Here is a 23,098-nt window from a genome sequence, read left to right as displayed (position 1 = left end):
ATATATTGTACTGGTATACGCAATTGATTTCCTAGAAGGCTTTCAAACATTTCATTCAACTACTTTATTACGACAACTTATACTCGATGACTTCTTATTATCTACAATGTGGTTATTCTGCATAGTCTTAATTGAAAAATGTCGTCAGCTTCAATTGTCCATAAGTGATAAATAGCTACTTTTCAAATAACGCTTAACAAAACCACCACATACCAGAACAAAACTCACTGATCACAACCCTTTATAGCATTACATCAGCTTTTATCCAAATGACCACTTTCATACACCGAGAGAGTAAGCTGCAGAACTCGAGTTCAATTATCCGTTGCTCTAGCCGCTTGGCAACAGTCCGCCGTCACTGTCGATGACGTTTTCGAGCCTCTATCCATCATCATCTCCGCTAGCTATCTCTCGATATCGTCTAGCTTCGTCAATTCGGTCGGTCCGTTGCATATGCATACTCATTGCACATAATTGGTCATTAAGTGCGGAGCCTGTTAGACCACTCTTCGGGGCCCGGTTCGTTTTATCACATCAGGATCGGGAGGGACTCCACACTTTGATGGCAGTATGACGACGGTCATATGCATTGCAACCCAGCAAATCCGAGATCGACGTCTAGAGTCTGGTCTAGGGCGCGACGGGCACATCTAACACAACTGACTGACGACCGACCGGTGCCAAGCTCCGGTGTGATGCAATTTTGATCGATACTACATGGTGGCCTGCAATGATTGGACCCAGTATTAGAATCGATTCAATTTTCTGATAATGGAATACGAAATGCAGCCGGTCTGAAAGCTGTAGGCAAGGTACCAACCCTAGGGGGGACAAATCGGTATCCCTCGAGAAATTTTGCGAAAAGCATTCTAAATCCATCCGTTCGATAGTTTTTCTGTCACTACTGTCAATGGAGCCTGCACCAAGCACCGAGTTCATTTCTGGTAAAAGCGGTAATGGATTGGAAATAGGTGCTTGGACCTGTCACTACAGACAGACAATTTTGATAAACTGGCACCGGAGGAACCAAAAGGGCGTAATTGTTATTTTTTTATGAATCACTATCATAGAAAACGTTTAATTCCTGGATTATATACGGAGTTCCAAGCCAACATTAAAATTAATTCGAAAGCAACGTGAGAAACTGCATCATGGAAGCAGTTACGTCTCATTGAAAACATGGTATCGACATGCATATTACAGCTAGTATAAATGATTGTCGAACAACTTCCATCGAACATGCAGGAGTGATGAACTGGCTCTTTTGTTCCATCTACTGATGTCAAAATACGTCCATAGGAACGTCAGATCAGAAATGGACTGATAGAAATTGGAATAAACGGTACACGTGAATCCAATCAACCAAGTGAGATACCTGAATTTTTAAATGTGTATTGATCGTACGATGAAATAAAGGTTTTTTCCATGCAGTTTTAACTTCAAGCATTCAGATTCTTCTATTAACTTGTCTTCCCATCTTCTTATCGCTTCATTTTTCTATCTTTCTATCTATCTATCTTCGAATCTTACTATCTTCCGATACACCTATCGAACTATATTCATATCTTATTATCTTCCTATCTTCCTATCTTCTGATCTTCTTATCTTCCTATCTCCATATCTTCCTATCTTCTTATCTTCATATCTTCCTATCTTCCCATCATCCTATCTTCAAATCTTCCTATCTTCCTATTTTCCAATTTTTCTATCATCCAATCTTCCTACCTTCCTATCTTCCCATCTTCCTTTCTTTATATCTTCCTATCTTTCTATCTTCCTATCTTCCTATCTTCCTATCTTCCTATCTTCCTATCTTCTCATCTTCCTATTTCCCTATCTTCCTATTTTCCTTTCTTTCCTACCTTCCTTTAAGGTTTAAGGGAAGTTTCAGCGGTGGATCTCTAGGTCTGTACGCCAATTTGAATATTTTCTCAGGAATTGAAGAATATGAACCAAGTCAAAAAAATGCTCAAGAAGTACAATAATTATTTTGCAAAATTTTTTTTCAAAAAATTTTATGGAATCTAACTTGAATCACTGAAGAAATTCAGCACAGTTTTTTTTTCTAAAAGATTTGCAAATAATTTTGTCGGGAAACCGATATGGATTTTTGTCATATTTTTAATCAAGTAATTGCAACCAAAGAGCCTTCCTTATTCAAGTGGTAATGCCCATGGCTATCAAGCAGAGCATGCTGAAGGTGTCTGGGTTCGGTTCCCGGTCGGTCCAGAATCTTTTCGTAATGGAAATTTCCTTGACTTTCCTTGACTTTCCTTGGCATAGAGAATCACGATATACAAAGGCGAAAATGGCAACATTTGCAAAGAAATCTCTCAGTTAACCCCTCTACCGGCAGCTTCATTTTTACCACGAGAAAAAATATTCATTTCGTTATAAATCTTTTGTTTCTTGGTATTTTTCAACCATTTTCTCACAAATTTTCAAAAAACAGTTTGAGAATCTATCTCGATATTGATGATTGGTGATCTGGTTTTAAAGCTATTCCTTGGGGGGCCGGCAATTTCCGTACAAATGGTCTTAGGTGTCAACTTATCTAAAAAATAAAATGTGGGCTATACAATGCCATGTAATAAGAGGGTACTCCGAAAAATTCATACGAATTGGTTGAATATTCTTAAAGATATCTGAAAAATTCGATATGAGGTTTTTTGAAGGTTTCAAGATCTTTATTTGGCCAGCGTGGTACCAGCAACATAAATGCTTATTACTCAAAGACGTCTGCACCAAATTGCTTCAATTTTTTCACAACATACTCTCATTAATGTATTGTTCCGAAGTATGAATATACAAATACGATAAAAATTCTGTAGCCTGAGATATATACGTTATTGTTACTGTTACTCGTCGTTCACCCAAAGAAATTCGGAATATCTCTGGATCCAGATGACCAATGATCAATGTTGATACAGATTCTATAACTAGAAGAGATTTTTGAGAACTTGTGAAAAAATGGTGCAAAAATACCGAGAAACAAAAAAGTTACCGCGATTTGATTTTTTTTTCTTACGGTAAAATTTGAAGCTGCCTGTAGAGGAGTTAATACCTGTGGAAGTGTTTTGCTCATCCCAAGGAGCAAAAAAAAAAATTCGCAATAACTTGTGCATACCATATTTTGGTATCATACCATGATTAGGTATTGTTCAGTTGTCAATACCTCATTTTGGTACTATAATGGTATTGGAAAAAATGTTTAATTTTTTTTTAAATACTTCGTTTTGGTATTCGATAGCTATTAAGGACTGCTGGAAGTATAGAATTAATACTGTAAACTTTCACTTTTATATGAAAATCCATCACGTATTATTTAGGTATTACAATACCTGATCTAATTATCAGCTTGGTGTTTGTAGAATATGCAGAAATTATTATAAAAATAAAAATTAAAAAAATTAAAATACCTCAATTTTACCTCTTATGCAGGGCTCATTCATACCTCATTCAGGTTGTAAGTATTGGATATTATCTGGTATGGAATACCTTAGTATGGTGTTCAGTAGTTATTTTCTTCTGCTCGGGATAAGAATCTAAGAAGCAGGCTCCGTATCAGTGAGGACGTAATACCAATAAGAAGAGAAGTTACCAAAGGTATTCCCTATAACAAATCTAGGATTTCATGCTATCTGGATTACAAGAATTCCATGGAGAGATTTGATCTAGCATACCTTGGACCTTATCAGCAGTTATCGAACAATGAGGGATGTAATGGTGTGAGAAGAACATAGAAGTTATCAACATAAAGTGACGAGAAGCTTTTGTGATGAACTTAAGTTGCCAAAAACCCTGGTTTCGAGATGACCCCGTAAAGAATCTTGCCTTTGTCAAGGAAATCACCAGGAACTGACCAGAGATTGACCCAGGAATTTCCCAAAACCCATACCCGATATCATCAAAGAATCTCGAAGATAATCCGCGAATTTCTTTAGAATTTGTTAGAAGTCTCTTCGATAGAATAACCTAGCAATCAGCAAGACATTTCCGACGAAATGGCTAAGTATGTCTCTATAGTTTGGCCAGCATACCGCCAGGAATGTGTCAAAGGTTTCTTTATAAAAAAAAATCTTGATATTTAACAGGACTTACTCAGTACCTCCAGTATTCCAGTTCTTGGAATTCTGCAAATGTATTACACGAAAATTTTACAAACATTTTTTAACAATGAAACTCGAGAGCAATCCCTCAACAAGGATTCCTATCTTCAAGGATCTCGCAAGCATCTCTTAGATATGTGTTGCCTCAAGGTTCTTGTCAACAAAGAAATCTGTAAAATCTACAAGAATATTTGTATTTGTTGACTGGCAACATGCTTAGATGATTGCTCCTGAGAGACACCTGGTCTTTGAAAATTACTTAAATGTAATGTTCTGTGAAATTTCTCCTGAAACCATAACAATGGCAACTTTCTCAGATAATGCAAGAAATGCTTCAAGCTTTCAAAAGGAATTCATCATAAATTCCTCCTTCTGGTAATAATCTCGGAAACGGTCAAAATTCGCCCCTAATATCACAAAAATATCCATTTGATTTGTAAGTTTGAATTCATCAAAAAAAAAAGTATTTCGGAAAATGCTTACCAGAAACCTTTGAAAGATTCTGCAAAGGGTCTTGTTGAGAATCTAATTAAAACTATCAACAAAAGTCATGAAATAAACCTGTCAGAATCGAAGGCAGCGTCCATAAATGACGTAGCATTTTTTGAACCAATTTCGACACCCGCATCATCCATCGTAGTCGAGTTTCCCATTCGTCACTAAATTGTAGACTCCCCCTCCCCCTACAATAATACGTCATTTATTGACGAACCACAGTTTTTTTTTTCGGAATATGTCAGATGTGATGTGTCAAAAGCTCAAGTCCGGTTAAAAAACCTAAGTGTGATCTACGCCCTCAAGACTTTTTAACCAAATTCAACAAAATTGTATCACAATTATATCAAAATTTGTTACAAATAACAAATTTTGTTGCATTTCTGCTAGAAAAAAATTGGCTGATCGAAGAAATTATAAAACAATTAAAACAAAATCAGTTATAATATCAAAGTAAATAAAAAATTTGTTTTATTTAAACATAAACCTGATAATATCACCTGATAATTGTTATAAGCAATCTAAAAGCAATTTGAAATTGAATGATTTTTTTTTATAATTCGGGCATGAGAAATAACACAATGAGTTATATTTTTGTTCAGTTTGAAACATAGTGATTTGTATTACCTTCATATAAAACATATTTGCATATAACTTTTACCAAGAACTTTCATCAGAATACATCCAGAGTCCCGTAAAGATCATAAGTATAGAATAACAGAAAAATTATTACAAATCTTATCTGATCATCGCTCACCAATTATTGGCAAAAATCTCCCTGAAAACTATTCTCACCAATGCTTGATCAACCACTTGTAAAAAATTCCACAAGAATCTTTCAATAATGTTGCCAGGAATTCGCACACTATATAGATCTTACCAACAGTAAGTTTCTAACAAAATTCTTTATAATTTTTAACACAAGCATGGACATGGGCCTTCCTTAGCCGAGTGGTTCACGGTGTGCTGGTACACACATATTATCGAACTTGCATGAACCTCCGATCTTTTTTCACTTAAAGTTAGCCTTGATAGTCAAGAAAAGCTTGCGGAATATTAAAAAAATTTTCATCGGCAAAAAATTGAAAAAAGTCGATTTTTGTATTTTTACCCTTCTCCCATATATGAGTTCATAGGAGAATATTAGAGTTACACTAATTTTGATGCATTGCAGTAGCTCAAAGACTTATTTGATATACCTAGATCGCGAATCGATTACAAGACGTTTCAAATTGAGCATAATTTCTACCTACATTCACACAATGTGACCAGCCCATTGTGGTATGCCGTTTATTAACGACATCGCATTTTTAAATAAATTTATTAAGGTAAACATACTACAACTTATCAAGTTTCAATCAATGTTTCCTATTCTACTGAATAATTGAAATCATTGGAGTTCGTTATTGAACCTGAAGCTTTTTTAAGATAACAGACAATTGTATAATTACATGCAACCATTAAAATAAACCGCCATACAATTATATAGGGCAATGTACTGTTTCAATTTTGTATGGTATGTTCACTCTAGCTGATCTTGTTATTCACATTTGTTTTGATTGAAAGATGGAGGAAGATTTTACGCAGACCTGTATACGGTATGTCTACATCCAAAACTAGAACGCATACAAATTGTAAAATATCGTAACATATACAGGGTTTATACAGAAAATGTAAGATGTGAAAATAAAAAAATAAAATCTATGATAGTCTTATATTCTTTGTATGAGTAACTTTTCAAATATTATATAATATATATTTGAAAAGTTGTCATGCCGATTCATATTAAAATCTTGCAGCCGCTGGTTGGGTGCGTTTGCTAAAACCTCACATTATTAACATATCCTTAGTTACCTTCACATACTTAAAACTAAATTCATACCATAAAACGGAGTAACTTTGATAGTTTTTTGAGAGAAAATCGAAATATTTTATGTTTTATTTGTAAAACAAGCACTGGTTTGTTAGTTATCGATTGTACATGAAAGATTGCATAACGGTTCGATCTTAATGAATCTATAGTTTTTCATATAATCGAAAGTCAGTTTTTTTGGTAATGGGGTAACATTGATAATGAGTAGATAAGCACATGAAAATCCAAAACAAACTATTCATCACAGTTTGAATTGGATTGGAGAATGTTAATAGCAGTTTCTCTATTAACATTCTCCAATCCAATTCAAACTGTGATGAATAGTTTGTTTTGGATTTTCATGTGCTTATCTACTCATTATCAATGTTACCCCATTACCAAAAAACTGATTTTATCAATTAAAGTACAGAATTTATTGAACAAAAAACATCTTTAAAAGGGTTTTCAGTCAAAACAAACATGATAAACACCATTATAAGTTGATAATAATGGGTATAAAAAAATATCTCTGAATAGATATCTATCGATAATCATGTTTCGACATTGAATTCACCATAAATCAATCATTTTTGGAACATGAATGAGTATAAATCGACTGAATCCCGTAAAGTACATGAGGCGTTGCATACCTCTAGGTTTTTAATGTTATATGGGAATTTGTGACTTTGATTACAAAAATGATTCCAAATTGTAAAACTGTTTTTCGCTATGAGGTTTGATACCGGATTCATTATTACTATAGCTAGGCCATCAAGCATACGTACCGAACTCATTATAGTTTCATGAAATAGTGATAGTAAAACAGATTGTTTGTGAGCGTTTTGAAAGTACCAAAATCTCATCATTTTCTTATATTCGAATATACTCTTGATTGGCACGAAAACAGCTCAGAGGTGAAGTGTCACACTGATACTCCTTAGTTTCGCATTCGTTTTGCTTAACTGAATAACATAATTTTGGTTATTTTGTTTAGTGTACGTCCCGCACTATCAAAGTTACCCGCATTTTCAAAGATACCTCGTTTTACGATAATAAAATTTATGTGTCCATGTTGGTTATTGAAATTGTTGTGTCTATTTCGCAAAATGTGCCCTCCATAAGTGCGAAGTCGTGAATAAAAGGGCTGGATTACGTTGGATAGATTTGTTACCGTCGCCACATTTATCCGAAGTAATCCAGCCCTTTTACTCAAAATCAGGCACTTCAAACCCCAAATATAATGTGCGCATTGCATATGAGTAGATTAGTGACTGCACAAAACTTGTATCACGATGAGCTTGAGACCGCCTTAAGGCTATATAAGCCATTCACTGTTAATCATGTTATAGTGAACCCGCTTTCAAGAAGTTTGCGCGTTTAAGCACATGAATACAGCTTATACTGCCATGTATATCAATTTCTGGGAATTCCTATTCTGATTAGAAAACTATACCACATACGTAAATATTACTGATTTGATTCAGAAAGAAGAATACAAAGCGTTCGTATGAGCTTTTCTGAAGTGAAAAGTGAAATTTCCATTATATAAAATACGGCATACCACCATGGGCTGGTCATATTATGTCAGTGTATGTAGGAAATAATGCTTAAATCTAAGAATTCATTCATGTTAAAGACATGGCATGTCAAATTGGTCATTAGGTCGTTAAAAGTCATCATATTAGTGTATCTCTAATATTCTCCTATGAACTCATATATGGAAAAAAGGTTAAAAATACAAAAATCGTCTTTTTTCAATTTTTTGCCGATGAAAGATTTTTTAATATTCAGCAAGCTTTTTTTGACTACCAAGGCTAACATTTAGTGAAAAAAGATCGGAGGTTCATGCAAGTCCGATAATATGTGTGTTCCAGCACACCGTGATGGTTAGAGTCCGCGGCTACAAATCAAAGCCATGCTGCAGGTCCAAGATCTTTTCGTAATGGAAATTTCCTTGACTTCCCTGGGCATAGAGTATCATCGTACCTACCGCATGATATACTAATGCAAAAATGGCAACTTTGGCAAAGAAAGCTCTCAGTTAATAACTGTGAAAGTGCTCATAAACACACCAGACTGAGAAGCAGGCTCTGTCCCAGTGAGGACGTAAATGCCAAGAGGAAGAAGAATGGACATTGACGATCGTGTACTTAATAGATTCTACTTCGTGATTGACTAGTTAACCATTATCAATTTGAGGGCCAAAATATTATAAAGTTAGTAAATTATTTGAAGAGTGAAGGAATGTTACTAAATGCTTGGATAACCTTCTGCATCTCCACAGTTATCATGAGAAGAAGTTGATGTTAGCTACGCAGGAGCCAGGAAAATTCGGGTTAAAAATGGTCAATCATTTTTAAGCGGTAGATTTCAATCAAAACAGCACATTTGGTTACTTACGGATTTGTAGAGCTAGAATAAATAAGATTTGAAAAAGCTCTGACACGTATATCAAGATCAACAATAGAAAATGGAAACTTTACATAAGAACATTGCTTTGCTGAAATCTTGAATGTTCTGTCTGAGGTCAGGTCTTGGCTTCAGAGAGTCATATATGGAACACGTTTATCAATATTTCACCCTATAGGTGATAAATTAGTAGTTCAACAATATCTCGCAACATGTTGGAATCTTCGATTGAAGCTAGACCTTGCATTCCATGAATTGTAGATGATTTGTGAGCACAGTTTTTTTTCCTGCGTGGAAAACTGAAAGTTTTATAAATTCAAAATTAGTCAGACATAATTTATAAATATTCCTGATATTAATAATGGATGATTTGATTACACTGCTTTGAGTAAGTTAATATAGCAGATGAGTTATGGTTTCTGTACAATCCCAAATTTATCAGGGACCATGTGAAGAATATATTAAATTAAACGATAAGTTAGGTAAAGATCTTGGTAGAATAGGACTCTGGTAGCGCTATCTCAATTATTATACCAAACGCTTGAGCTTACGCCTCACGTACACGTTTACTCAATGTTCCAATGTTTTGTATTGGTTAAATATTTTTTTTTGTTTTCTTAGTTTATGCCGGACTCCTACATTTTAACTCAGCGGTGAATTATAATTTCTGCAAATTTTACAATTTGTCATATAGGAACAACACCAGTGTTAAAAAGCAAAATATCAGCGATTTATGATCGGCTAAGTGAACGTCAAACATGATCATAAGTATCAAGTTTGAGATTTCAAAGCATTTTTGTAAACTCAAGTGAAAAAAATGCTAAACTAGTTGCACGAGCATGTTCTTTCGTGTTATTGAATAAAAAAAGACCCTTTTCCCTTTTCAAACTCACCAGAAGAGGACTATATATTCTCTCTTTGCAATTCTGTGCTTCACGTCGAAAGATTCTAATTCTTTTATTAGTAAGCAACTTAAATCTTTCGAAATATAACCTGCCTTGTACTTACTGGCATTTAAGGAACAACGATCCATGTTGAGCCTTTGCATTCTGTTGCATGCTCCTGTATGATGAAATCAAGAACAATCGTATCTGGTTCGCGTTGTGCGAGGGCGAAAATATATTCGCGTTAAGTCGAGGATGGGTTGGTAACTAGTGAGCTCGTTTCATGCTCATGATAACACAATTTTATCGCGGCTACGTTACGTTAACCTTATTTTCAAACAAACTATAGATGGTTCGTCAAATAAAGTGTCGTATCCTATTGCATATGAATCAGGTTAGAAGCAGAGGGGTGTAAGTGACAAAAACCTACTCTTGAGAAAATCGATTTTTAAGTTTTATCAGCAATATTTCATTTCATACAAATTGTATGGGAGCCATAAAAGCAAGTCAATCTTCTACGAATTATGTTATTCTTTCCATTGGACGGAAAAGTCATCAAAATACCATTTGAAAGCTTGGAAACTGTAGAATGTCTTGGTAAACTTAACTCAAAACGGACCAAAATGCCACTTACACCCCTTTGCGGTTGGGCCCCTCAAATAATTTGAATCAGAGGTGCGTCCACATTCAAAACCATGGCTAGGACAGACGTTTACAAAAACTCTATGACCAAGGAAGCCGAGAAAAATTTTCAAACTCATGGAATCCCTAAGAGAAAATTTTAAATGACTGTTTTCATGTCAGATTTAAGATCATTGGTAAAGGGGGCGGACCTGGTGTCATGCCCGAGGACCTGGGATCGAATCCCTTCCCCAAGATAGTCACAAATGACGCAAAGAATCAAAGTGTGATGACTTCCTTCGCAAGGAAAGTAAAACCGTTAGTCCCGAGATGAACTAGCCCAGGGCTAAAAATCTCGTTAATAAGTAAAAAAAGAGCAAAAAAAGATCATTGGTAAGATCAACATCATTAGTGATTTATTATATTTATTATTATATAAATTTGTATCCTTTTTCAGATCAGTTCGCTTGGACAGACTAAAAAATAAAACAAACTGCGAAACTCAACAGCCAGTGATAATGTTCTATAATTTCATTGTTGACACATCAAAATACAGCGAATCTGTTTTTTCTCTGTATTCTATTTGAATTATGATTAAAGATTATTGAGGTATCAACAGCCCTGCTGTTGAAGGCTGGCAGCAGATCGATACTTGATCTTTATTTGTGAAAGTCCCTAAGAAGTTTTTTTTTGACGAATGGGCTCTATATCTGATTTTAACAAATATGGCCTCAAAACTGTGAAGTCTAAAGTCCCTTTTTATCCTTATTCTGCTTGCAGGAATCCGGCTGCCATATTTAAAAGGTTCTAGAGAAAACTTCAGAGTCAATTGCGAGTCTATTACACAGGTTCTTCAGGAAATTTCTCTCAAATTCCTCGAGAAATAGCTTCAGGTATTCTGCTAGTGTTTTCTTTAGAGATTTCTTTTGCATACTTTCAGGGGCTTCTACAGAGAATCCTTCAAATTCATCTTTAGATGCCTTTACCAAAACTCCAAGCAAATCTTCCAGCGGTTTTCAAAGGATCCTTAGAGGACTCACTTCTGAATTTGCTGCAGAAAACCATTGAATACTCCAATGGTTCAGTAATTTCCCCAAGGATTATTGAGAAAAACATTCTCAATTAATACCTATCTCCAGATATTTGTTGACTAAATCTTTCATGGATAGCTCCAGTTGTTACTTTAAGAGATTTTCCAATGATTCTTAAGGAGTTTATCCAAAAAAGCCAGGGAGGTTCATCCCAGAGTTTTTGAAGTATTTTGTTCAGGTATTTTGCCTAAAAGATCTGCAAAAAACAGACGCCAGTTTCTTCAGTTATCCTTCCTGGCATTTTAGTATGTATTCCTACAATAATTTATCCACATTTATCAAGTTTAATCCTGCAATTTTTCCAAACAATTTCTCGAGTACTAACTCAAGTAAAATCTTTCTTAATATTTCATAATTATATTAAAAATTTCACACAGATTTTTTAGATAATACTTCTGTAATTTCTAAATAATTCCATCCATCTCTCCAACATAAATTTCTTCAAGAAACCCGTCTACTAGTTTTCAAGGAAAAACATAATCAGAATAACAATTTGAAGATTTGGAAAATTTCTTCAAAGTTTCCTGGAAGAATTCCTAGAGATATCTTGAGGATATCTTGAACGACAATTTTGAAGAAATCCTGAAAAATGCCAGGAGAAAATACTGGTCGAATTCTTGCAAACGTTCTAAACGAGAATCTTGGCGGAAGCTCTTGAGATGAATGATGAAGATTGTGAAATTATTAGATTAATTTTTGCATTACCTAAAATTTTCTTTAAAACAAGTTTCAAAGGGATTCTTTAGAATGTCCGTAAAAATTACGAAATCTTTGGAGCAAATTCGTTGAGCAAATACCCGAATCAATTCCTGGAGTAACAAATGTAGAAATCCATAAAGAAATACGAGCAGTAATACTTGTCGTAATGCCATGAGGATTTTCCAAATGAATATCTTTCAAATATTCTAAGAAAAATGTCTGGTAAGACTAACAATCCTATCTCCTGATTCCTATTAGGGTTCTTCTTGTTAGGGGTCATGCACAAATTACGTCACGCTCCAAGGGGGGAGGGGGTCAAGCCAAGCGTGACAAGCCTTACAAAATTTTCAGAGGACTCATACAAAAAACGTTACAAAGGGGTGGGGGGGAGGGGGTCGAAAAAGTCGAATTTCAGCGTGACATAATTTGTGTACCATCCCTTATCTTGATACATTATTGGTCCCTTTTAATTCTTGTCTGGTCTCTATTAGGTCTCTTTTTAGAGGCCTCTGCAATTCCTATTTTCAAGGCACTACCAGCCCTTTTAAGGAAGAAACTAATTATTTCTGTACTGTCGTGAATCGCAAGTCAGTCCCATATGTAAAAACTAGGCATTGATAAATTGTACTGAAAAGTTTTTGCGCTTTTTTACCTCATTGAACAGAAAAAGTCATCATGTACTATTAGACTTGCGATTCATAGCATTGGTGCAAACCGGATATCATCAAATATGTAATATTCCGGGCTAATTGTAAAACTACTTAACAAGGTATAGTTTCTTGATTTCAACGTACAGAAACTCCTTATAATATTTCGCTGGAATTTCTTCAACAATTCTGGTGTTACCGACAAGAATTCTTTCGGAAATTCTCCGAAATATAATCTATTTCCATAGGGCCTAGCTCTCAGTTAATAACAGTGGAAGTGCTGAAAAATTTAATTTATGGAAACTTTGTAGAACACCGAATTTGTCTAGAATCAAAACTAGTTTTAGTTAAAATCAGTTTACTCTAAATTTTACCTCATTTTACTAAAAATTTCAACTTTGTTTGACCATAACTTCATTAATACTCCATCGGTTCCAAATTCTTTTTACATGATTTTGAAACAAATTGAGTTGTTTTTAAACTGTTCATATAACACATTTTACTAAAAAATGGTTTTGACCAAGTTATTCAACAAAAAACATGTTTTTTTAACGAAAAATCCTTGTTTTCTCAAATTTTTGTCAGTTTAAAATTATCTCTAAATCTGAAACTGGATTTTCTTATTTATTAAACCTTTAAAAAGACTTTGCAACAATTTCAAAACAAAAATATTTTTTCACATGTTAAAAAATTATTGCTTTTTTTCAACTCGTTATTATAACAGGATGCTTTATAAACTTAAATTTCATAGTAAAAATGCAATTTCTGACAAAAAAAACTTAAATAATCCAAAAGAAATTTGATTTTTTTTTTTATAAAAAATATGTTTTTGGATAGTTTCTGATGAATAACTAAGTCAAACCCGTTTTTTATAAAAAAAAAGTCTTGAAAGGACAGTTTAAGTTCAACAAAATTTGCTTTTGAAAAATTAAAAAAAAATGGAATGGATTGAATATATATGAAGTTATGGTCAAACATAGATGAACTTTTTAGTAAAATGAGGAAACATTTGGAAAAAAAAAACTATTTTCAACTGAGACTAGTCCCGATTCTACAAAGTTTTCGTAAATTGTTTTGAAGATTATAGTGCTAAGTTTAAAAAAAAAGTTTAAAATTGGTTAGAAAATAACGGAGGTATAATTATTTCCCTGAAGGCCATTTTTTATAACTTGAAAATTCACCTTCAAGACGCGTGCGCCACCTCTAAATCTTAATATTTTTAACTCAAATTTTGAGGTTTCTCTTTTAATGTGATAAAAATTCATTAGAGTCCACGAATGTTTGGTTTTGAGAACTTCTAAAAAGAAGCCGCACCCTAATACTCAGGTATTTTTGTGCGTAGGGCACTGATTTTAATAGACACATACCTATTTTTCCATTATTATTAAAATACCTTTGAAAAGTTCGATGTTATGAATGTCGACGTACTATTTCAATCTTCAATCGCGAGACAAAAATCAAAATTATTTTTTAAGTAAGAATCGTACTTTTCCTCCTTATCTATGGATCCCATCACCAAGCAAAGATGACTCTCAGATATTGTTCCACCCTCATTTATTAACACCCTTCTCGAGGTGACTGTGGAGATGTAGAGGTATTCTCGGTCTCTAGAAGCAACAATCATTACACACCAACATTCCTTTCTAATTCCAACTGATTGTAAGGACTTGGTCGGCGCCGTTATTGATCAACAATGCGAGAGCTGCTAAAATGTGGTCTTCGAGAGTAAGCGGAGAATCTCATCCCTTATTCATTTGAATGGAGGTGTAATTCTTACATGTTCCGATCAATCACGGAGAAACAACCATTGTCATATACAGTCACTCTATGCTTTGCGTAGTATGATGTACCTTCACAGTAAAATCCGTGTGATACAAATAGATATGGCAAAGATCTAAAAAAATCGAGATCTTCTGGACGAACACACAACACATCTCTGTGTAATTCTCACATATTCTGAACAATCGATATTGTGCTGATTTATGCTTCATTATCACAAATTGTATGTCACATTGAGATGCTTTATATTGGGAAACATCTATGTGCCATTTACTTTGCAAAAAAGCAAAAGAAATCAACAAAGCAGCTCACAATGTGCTACACACATGATGTGTTGGTCCAGAAGAACTCGATTTTTTGCGAATCGTAACTTTGTGTAATTACGTTTAAGCGTGTATAAGATCTTGATACTGAATAATCTCAAATCAATTTTCAATTTATCTACATGAGATATATAGAAATCTATATAGATATGAGATTTAATTAAGATTGTAGAGTGTATCCCTTGAATTGCACTATACTCAGAATAACACTGTTCGACAAAAAAAAATTTTTGGCTGGATCAGGGACGCGGTTATATGGGTCTTGAAGTGCAAGAAAAGTGTTGAAAGAGGCCGTTTTCAAATGATTTGCAGCACCCCTGGATTCGTTTTTGACAAAGTTTGAAAATTTTGCATTTTTCATCAAAAAAAGCGTAATAAGCAAAATATCAATATATTTTCAAATTCAATTATTCAACCATTGAATTAGTCAAATCAATATTTTTTAGCCCTAGATCGCTTCAGGGAAACGTGCACCATTTCAGAAGAATATTGGCATCATTTTTATATATGAATTTGGAATGTTAACGATCATTAAACAAGCATATGAGGATGTGCACCATATAAATACTACTTATTTTTCACATCTGGTTCATTATATAATAATTATTATAGGTTCAAGAAGACGCTTGATTAGGATTTAATTTTTTGCTCCATTTTATAAAGCAATGAGCAATGCAATCCAGTAACATTTGAGTTCAACAAGGATACGAATACGGAAAATTGATGTGTCTGTTATGTTTATATGGGCTGGTTGGTCTAATAAACTCTCAGCAGTAATACAAAATTAGGTTGGACACTGACATGTAAGTGGTCATACATGAGCTAGTCGGTTTATCAGAAGCCGATGGCGAAGTCCGTGAAAAATGTCATAATGTTATTTGCGATTTCCAAAGATTTTTAAAGGTACTCATTAAGAATAGATTACTTATCGTGAGGTCCATTTGTTATCAGAATATCCCTAGAAATTACAGACTTACGTAAAATAGCAACCAATAATTCAGTAATCAACAATTCCACATTTTTTGTGACAACATTTGACAGCCACTCAGGCAGGCATGAGATCTTTTTGATTCAGTTTGCGCACAATACTAATCATTTGTGAAAACTGATTTAGTGGTAACATGCCTACTTCTTACTTGTAAGATGATACAATTTCTGGTTAAACTATTTCCGATTTTTTTGTTTGTTCTACATTTTACATATTTTTCAGCAATTTTAATCAAACTTTCAAATGGAGCGTTAGTTTCTTGTTCAATGAGATGTTTTCTTCAAATGGGTTTAGTTGTAAGCATATTGGAAACATAAAGAAGTCGACCATTAAGGTTAATTTTAAACTCGTCTCCCATATAAGGACAAACGTGTCCATTTATGAGCCCCCATTTCCATATCCTCGAAACGAGTAAAAATGCTTTTCAATTAAGTGAAGAAACAATTTATCCATACATTTGTGATAAACAATTTTGCGAAACTTCACGTAATTTCTATTTTTCTTTCTTTAAACAAGAAGACATAGAAAAACAAGTGTTTTACTCATTTTGAATATATCGCAATTATTTGTGAAATTCATTCCAAATCTCAAAACTGAAAGTTTGATTAAAATTGCCAAAAAACATGTGAAATTTAGAACCGAAAAATAAAAAAAATATCGGAAATGGTTTAACCAGAAATTGTTTCATCTTACAAGTAAGAAGCAGGCATGTTACCAATAAATCAATTTTCACAAATGATTAGTATTGTGCACAGACTGAATCAAAAAGAGCTCATGCCTGCCTGAGCGGCTTTCGCAAAAAATGTGATAATGATGATTACTAAATTATTTGTTGCTATTTTATGTTATTCTGTAATTTTCCTAGGGATATTCCGAGGAAAATGAATGTCACGATAAGTAAACAATTATTAATGAGTACCTATCGAAATATTTAGAAATTACAAATAACAATGTTATCACATTTTTTTACAGACATCGTCTCCTGATAAACCGACTAGCGCATGTAAGATCACTTACATGTCAGTGTCCAACCTATATAAATTTTGTATTTCTGCTGAGAGTTTATTATACTAACCAGCCCATATATTCACATCACATCACATCACAGACACATCAATTTTCCGTAGTCGTATCCTTGTTGAACTCAAATGTTACTGGATTGCATTGCTCATTGCTTTATAAAACGGAGCAAAGAGATAAATCATAGTCAAGCGTCTTCTAGAACCTATAATAATTATTATATAATGAACCAGATGTGTGGAATAGAAAAATAAGTAGTATTTATATGGTGCACATCCTCGTATGCTTGTTTAATGATCGTTAACATTCCAAATTCATATATAAAAATGATGCCAATATTCTTCTGAAATGGTGCACGTTTCCCAGAAGCGATCTAGGGCTAAAAAATATTGATTAGACTACTTCAATGGTTGAATAATTGAATTTGAAAATATATTGATATTTTGCTTATTACACTTTTTTTGATGAAAAATGCAAAATTTTCAAACTTTGTCAAAAACGAATCCAGGGGTGCTGCAAATCATTTGAAAACGGCCTCTTTCAACACTTTTCTTGCACTTCAAGACCCATATAACCGCGTCCCTGATCCAGCCAAAAAAAATTTTTTGTCGAACAGTGTAATCATCATCATCCCGAACCCGAACCTACCTTTACTACTTGCCCGTCCGAGCTGTGTCAACGGGAGCGCCGACTGTACGTATCCAACGGCCACCAGCACCGCCATCCATCCTACCACAAAGTGCCCTCCGAACATTATGTCGCGTATCCTTGGGGAAAATCCTTTACCAAAACACTCACTAATCTCTAATCACAAATCACCAGGCAAAATTCCACCAAACAATCACTTCACCCCAATTCCAAACCGGACCGAATCGCACTTTCGCGCAGATCTGACTGGCTGCGGGTCCCTTCTGAGTACTTCACTCTACGACGTTCTTCAGACGGCCGTTTCTCTGCAACAGCCGATAATTATTTATTCAAGATTAATCCTGATGAACTTGCACCGACTTTCGGGGATTATCGCACTCTGCCCTGCTCACATCCACCAGCCTTACAGAAAACGCCACCCGCCGTCAAGCACCGATAATAGAAAATCCCAAATTGCGAAGCCTTCTCCACGAAAACCCCTGCATTCAGCCCTCGTCCCTCTCCACAACCAGCCAAGGGGATAACTTTCCCGTTTGCTCACTAGGTTCTACCGATAGTGGAAGGTTCTCGTCGTTGTCTCGTCTGCCTGTGCTTCTGCTGGCCTGTTGCTGCTCACGGGAGCGGAAATTCTTTAATTAAAACCACTTGCTGTCCCGTCCCGTCCCCGACGAGGTTCACTTCATCCCGAATCGACGAATCCGTTCGCCGCCGTTCTTCCAGAAAATTGTCGTCGTCGTCGGTTGGTATCAAAAGCCCCTGAAAGTATGCCAAGACAACAACACCCCCTCTCCAGCTCCAAAGCAGACACGGAGTGTCACCGGCAGGCAGCTATATCCCGTAAAACCTTCTGGCGCTCGGCCGCAAGGACACGTATCCTTTTCTAGTTGGGCAGTTAACTGCAATTTAGTTCACGCTACGCGAAACGATTCCAGTTTCAAACAACAATCAACCGCGACGAGAATTCGCATCGGTGTGTCATTCCAGCGAGGAATGGTTCGACTAACTGAAGTCCTCGATTGGATGCTGCGCTAGATTCCTTGCGAAGGACAGGATCTGTTGCTCCATCGATGCTCTCGCAACTGTAGCTCTCAGCTTATCAGACTACAAGCTCAGCTCCACAAAGCATCGGAGAGAGCCGGAGAGTCGGTCTTATCAGCAGTCTATGATGGTCACTCACTTCCAGTGTGCGTGTGGCGGTGCTCCTCTCATTCAGGAGAGTGTGATTACAGTAGTGCAAGTCGCGTGGCACGTGGGTCTTGTTGGGGTTTGCTCCGACGAGAAAGAAAGCAGTCTCGATAGGTCAGGGGTTCCCCAACTTGTGAAGCGGGAATCCATAAAATTATCGTTTTACTTATTTGTCGGCAACTTTTGTTTTAAATTAATTACTCTTTAAATTAATTTTGTGTAAATTCCATGCACATTTGTGTAATTTTTATCTAAATTTGTTTTCTAATTTCGTATATATTTGATCTTAATGTTGTTTGTAGTTATTTTATGTAAATTTGCGGTGTAATTTTCATAAATCCATTTATTTATTCATTTCGTCAAGATACACCCCTCATGTTCTTTTGGCTACTAAAGACTTTTTCGAGACGTTTTCAAGGGGATTGTGATAACTTAGGGAAGTTATTGATCAAAGCCTGTTAATTGTGCTATTATATGGCGTAAATGTTCATTAACCGGTTATACTGGGAAAACCAGTGAATGAAACTGGTCAAAACAGTCTTGTTATACAGAAATCCTTCATTAGTATTATTTCAAACCTTATTTTCATTTTATACATCTAGGTGTTCTATGTTAGGAAATATTATCATCCTAATTTGATAAAAATAAATAAAGCTTTTATTAACATTTTGTTAGCAACATATTACACTTCAGATTTTTTTTTTTTAGCAGCAAGATGAGCTGTTGGGAAGAATCAACGTTGCCGGAGATGTCGACAGCTTGTGGGACCCTATCCACGAAGCTGTTACAACGGCGCGGGAAGTGATTGGCACTGGTCAACGACGAAGACGAAACGACTGGTTCGATGAAGAGTGCCAGAGAGTGACAGGCATGAAGAATGTCACCAGAAGCCGTATGCTTGTGGTCGGTACCCGACAGAACAGAGAGCGGTACAGGGCAGCGAGAGCAGAAGAAAAGCGAATCCACCGCAGAAAGAAAAGGCAGCACGAAGAAAGTGTGGTAGCCGAAGCTCAAGAAAGCATGAACCGGAATGATATGCGGAGATCCTATGTAACGGTCAATGGTGCGCGGCAAAATACCGTACCAGTGCCTGCCATGTGCAATGATCGAGAAGGGAATTTGCTGACCGATAAAACGGCGGTGGCTGCCAGATGGAAGGAGCACTTTCGGCAATTGTTGAACGGTGAAAATGGAAATGTAGCGAGGAATAGGATGAACGTTGATAATGACGAACAAGCTGTGGACCCAGGAGAGGTTAAAAAGGCTATCGGCGAGCTGAAGAACTGTAAGGCTGCTGGGAAGGACAAAATCCCGGTCGAGCTTCTCAAGCACGGAAGTGAGCAGCTTTATCAGTCGATCCACCGAGTACTTCTGAAGGTATGGGAGGACGAAGAATTGCCCACCGGCTGGTTGGATGGCCTCATCCGCCCTATCTACAAGAAAGGGCACAGACTGGAGTGTGCCAATTACAGAGGAATTATCCTGCTGAATTCGGCGTACAAAATTCTGTCGCGCATCCTGTTTAACAGACTGAGACCGCTCGAAGAGTCCTTCGTCGGCGAATACCAAGCTGGTTTTCGTAAGGGTCGTTCGACAACGGACCAGATGTTTAGCTTGCGAATGATCCTAGATATATTCCGGGATTATAACTTGCGCACTCACCATCTGTTTATTGCTTTCAAGGGGGCGTACAACTCAGTGAAAAGAAATGAGCTGTGGCAGATAATGTCTGAACATGGTTTTCCGGCGAAACTTATTAGGCTGATACGTGCTACGCTGGATGGTTCGAAATCAAGTGTTCGAATCACAGACGAGGTGTCAACCTCGTTCGTGACGTTAGACGGGTTGAAGCAGGGAGACACAATTTCTAATTTACTGTTCAACATTGCACTGGAGGGTGCTATTAGGAGATCTGGCGTGCAGAGACATGGTACTATTATCACAAGGTCGCACATATGCACCTTAGCTTTGCGGACGATATAGAGTAATGTGGGGCAAAAGTTCGAGTGGGGCAAGAGTTTCTTTTTAAGATTTCTAGCTCAAATCAAATCAAAACTTAGAAATGTCATGGTGGTTCGAATGCTATTCAAGTAAGAGACTTTCACTCCAAATATCATAAAAATCGATTAAGATTTGGAAAAGTTATGGCTATTTGTTGTTTTCGACGTAAATATTGTAATATTTGGTCAAACTTTCGATGCATGGAACCAAATGACGATAACATATTTTTCAATATTTTATGTAAGGGCGTTCCTAGGCCTATCATAAGGATGCTTTGACGTGGATTAGTTTTTCCATAAATAGTTGGAATCAATTTTTGGCCCATAGCGGGGCAAAAGTTCGAATCTGCGGGGCAAAAGTTCGACCCAACGGACGGAAAATTAACCCACGGAAAATTTTTCAAATTTCCTGAAATCTACATATTATCTTCAAATTTATCGAAATTTGCCTGATCGTGCGAAAAATGTCACAAAAATTTTACATTTCCCTTAGTTTTGCGAAAAACTGCAATTTTTTGGGTGTATTACAATTAACCCTGTTTTGGTCATTTTTTGATGAAAATTTAGTGTGTATTTTTCGGCAAACATAAGTTTACGGCTGGTAGAAAGTATGCCTGGCATGAAAGTATTGATATTTTGTGTTTTAGCCAACGAACTTTTGCCCCACACTAGATTCGAACTTTTGCCCCACCGATGGGGCAATAGTTCGAATAAGAGAATCAATTTTGAAACTGTTATAACTAAAAATGGGTAAATATTTTGACACAAGTTTGTTCAGCAAAGTTATAGCCAATATGATGAAGGTTCGCTGTATGGTATTTGTTTTGTTTCATCTGCTATTATTTTCCTGGAAACTTTGATTATACCACTAAGGTCGAACTTTTGCCCCACCTTACTCTATACCTAATTGGAATCGATCACAGGTCAGTGAAAGAGGCCTTCGTGCCTCTGAAGAGGGAGACAGCGAGGATAGGACTGACCATTAATTCTACCAAAACGAAGTTCATGGTTGCAGGTTGAGATAGAGGCAGGCATGGTGGTGTAGGTGCTGAGGTAGTGTTTGGAGTTGTTGAAGAATTTGTTTACCTTGGAACGCTCGCCTTGTTTAAAACATTGATTCTTTCGGTGGCTCTCTACGGGCACGAAGCGTGAACGTTGAAAGAGGCAGACCGAAAAGCTTTCGTTGTTTTCGAGCGTAAAGTGCTGCGGACAATACTCGGTGGGAAACTCGAAAATGGTGTGTGCCGCAAATGCATGAATCACGAGTTGTTTCAAGTGTACAAAGCTACAAATATTATCAAGCGTATAAAATACGGCAAGCTTCAGTAGGCTGGTCACTTAGTGCGAATGTCGGAAGAAAGAATTACGAAAATAATATTCAGCAGGGAACCAGGTAGAGGTCGGCGGCTTCGGGGAAGACCACAAATACGCTGGCTGTACGCAGTGGAAGAGGACCTGGCGACCCTATACGTTCGGGGCAACTGGAGAAGTTTCGCCCAAGACCGACGAAGATGAAGCTCTACAATACGCCCGGCAATGGCGTAACGCTACGCTGTAGCCAGCAAGGTAAGGTAAGTACTCTAAAAAAATTTCAAAAGAACCCTCTAGAAAAAATCAATATTATCCTTTGGAAAATTCTAGGGTATAATTTCGTCAAATCAAAAAATAATAACTTGAGAAATATTGGAAACAATTTCAAAACCAGCTCGTAGGCGAATTCAATAAATGGACCTGTGGCAGAATTATAAAAACTCTGAATTTATGGAAAATTTCAAGCGATACTCTTTGAGCATGTCATGAGGAACAGCAAAGTAGAAGAACATCTTAAAAGAAATTTTTATAAGCATTTCTGAATGGTTCTCAAAAGGAACACCAAGAGCAAGTTCATAAAAGGTAAAACACTGTTTGAGGATTCTATAAACATAAAATTATCGTACTAGAATACCATTTCCGTCATGGTCGAATTTGTAAAAAAATATAATATAAGGAATTGGAATCATTTGACAGGTCATTATTGATGTTTTTACCATGAAGTTAAAATACAATTCAACGCTGACGAATTATTGCTTATGACAGAAATCGAAATTTTGAGACTAGTTCAAATAGGTTTTCAGTAAATCTACTTGGAAAACTTCAAGAATTCCTCTAAAAGTATTTCCAGAGACTCTTCCAGAGATTTCTCTCGAAATTCCTTCAAGCATTCCTCTAGGGGTTTTACTTTTTTTCCACTAGCGGTTTCGATAGAGATTCCACAAGTAAGAACTTTTGTTTGCTTCCAGATTTTCTAGACCGGTGGTTTCGATAGGGCTCCAGAAATACCTACAGACAGCAATTCGTTCAGGAGTTTT

At 36.1% G+C, this 23,098-nt stretch overlaps 1 protein-coding gene across 18 annotated transcripts in view; it reads right to left on the bottom strand.

Annotated features, from left to right (window-relative positions):
- The window catches only part of LOC5576021 (very low-density lipoprotein receptor), a 1,100,036-nt gene that overhangs the window by 470,029 nt on the left and 606,909 nt on the right, over positions 1-23,098 (bottom strand). For 2 of the 18 annotated variants that reach the window (XM_021855973.1, XM_021855974.1), the window contains exon 1: positions 17,566-18,574. The exons of 15 other annotated variants lie outside the window; for them this stretch is intronic. In XM_021855973.1, the coding sequence (XP_021711665.1) occupies positions 17,566-17,671 (106 nt within the window). In that variant the 5' untranslated portion in view covers positions 17,672-18,574. Of the gene's footprint in view, positions 1-17,565; positions 18,577-23,098 lie in introns of those variants that run through there. One more of the 18 variants, XM_021855969.1, reaches the window with a different exon arrangement.

This window comes from Aedes aegypti, chromosome 3 (genome assembly GCF_002204515.2).
Source record: "Aedes aegypti strain LVP_AGWG chromosome 3, AaegL5.0 Primary Assembly, whole genome shotgun sequence".
In the NCBI taxonomy this organism is placed as follows: Eukaryota; Metazoa; Arthropoda; class Insecta; order Diptera; family Culicidae; genus Aedes; species Aedes aegypti.
This window is presented reverse-complemented; position numbering and strand designations above follow the sequence as displayed.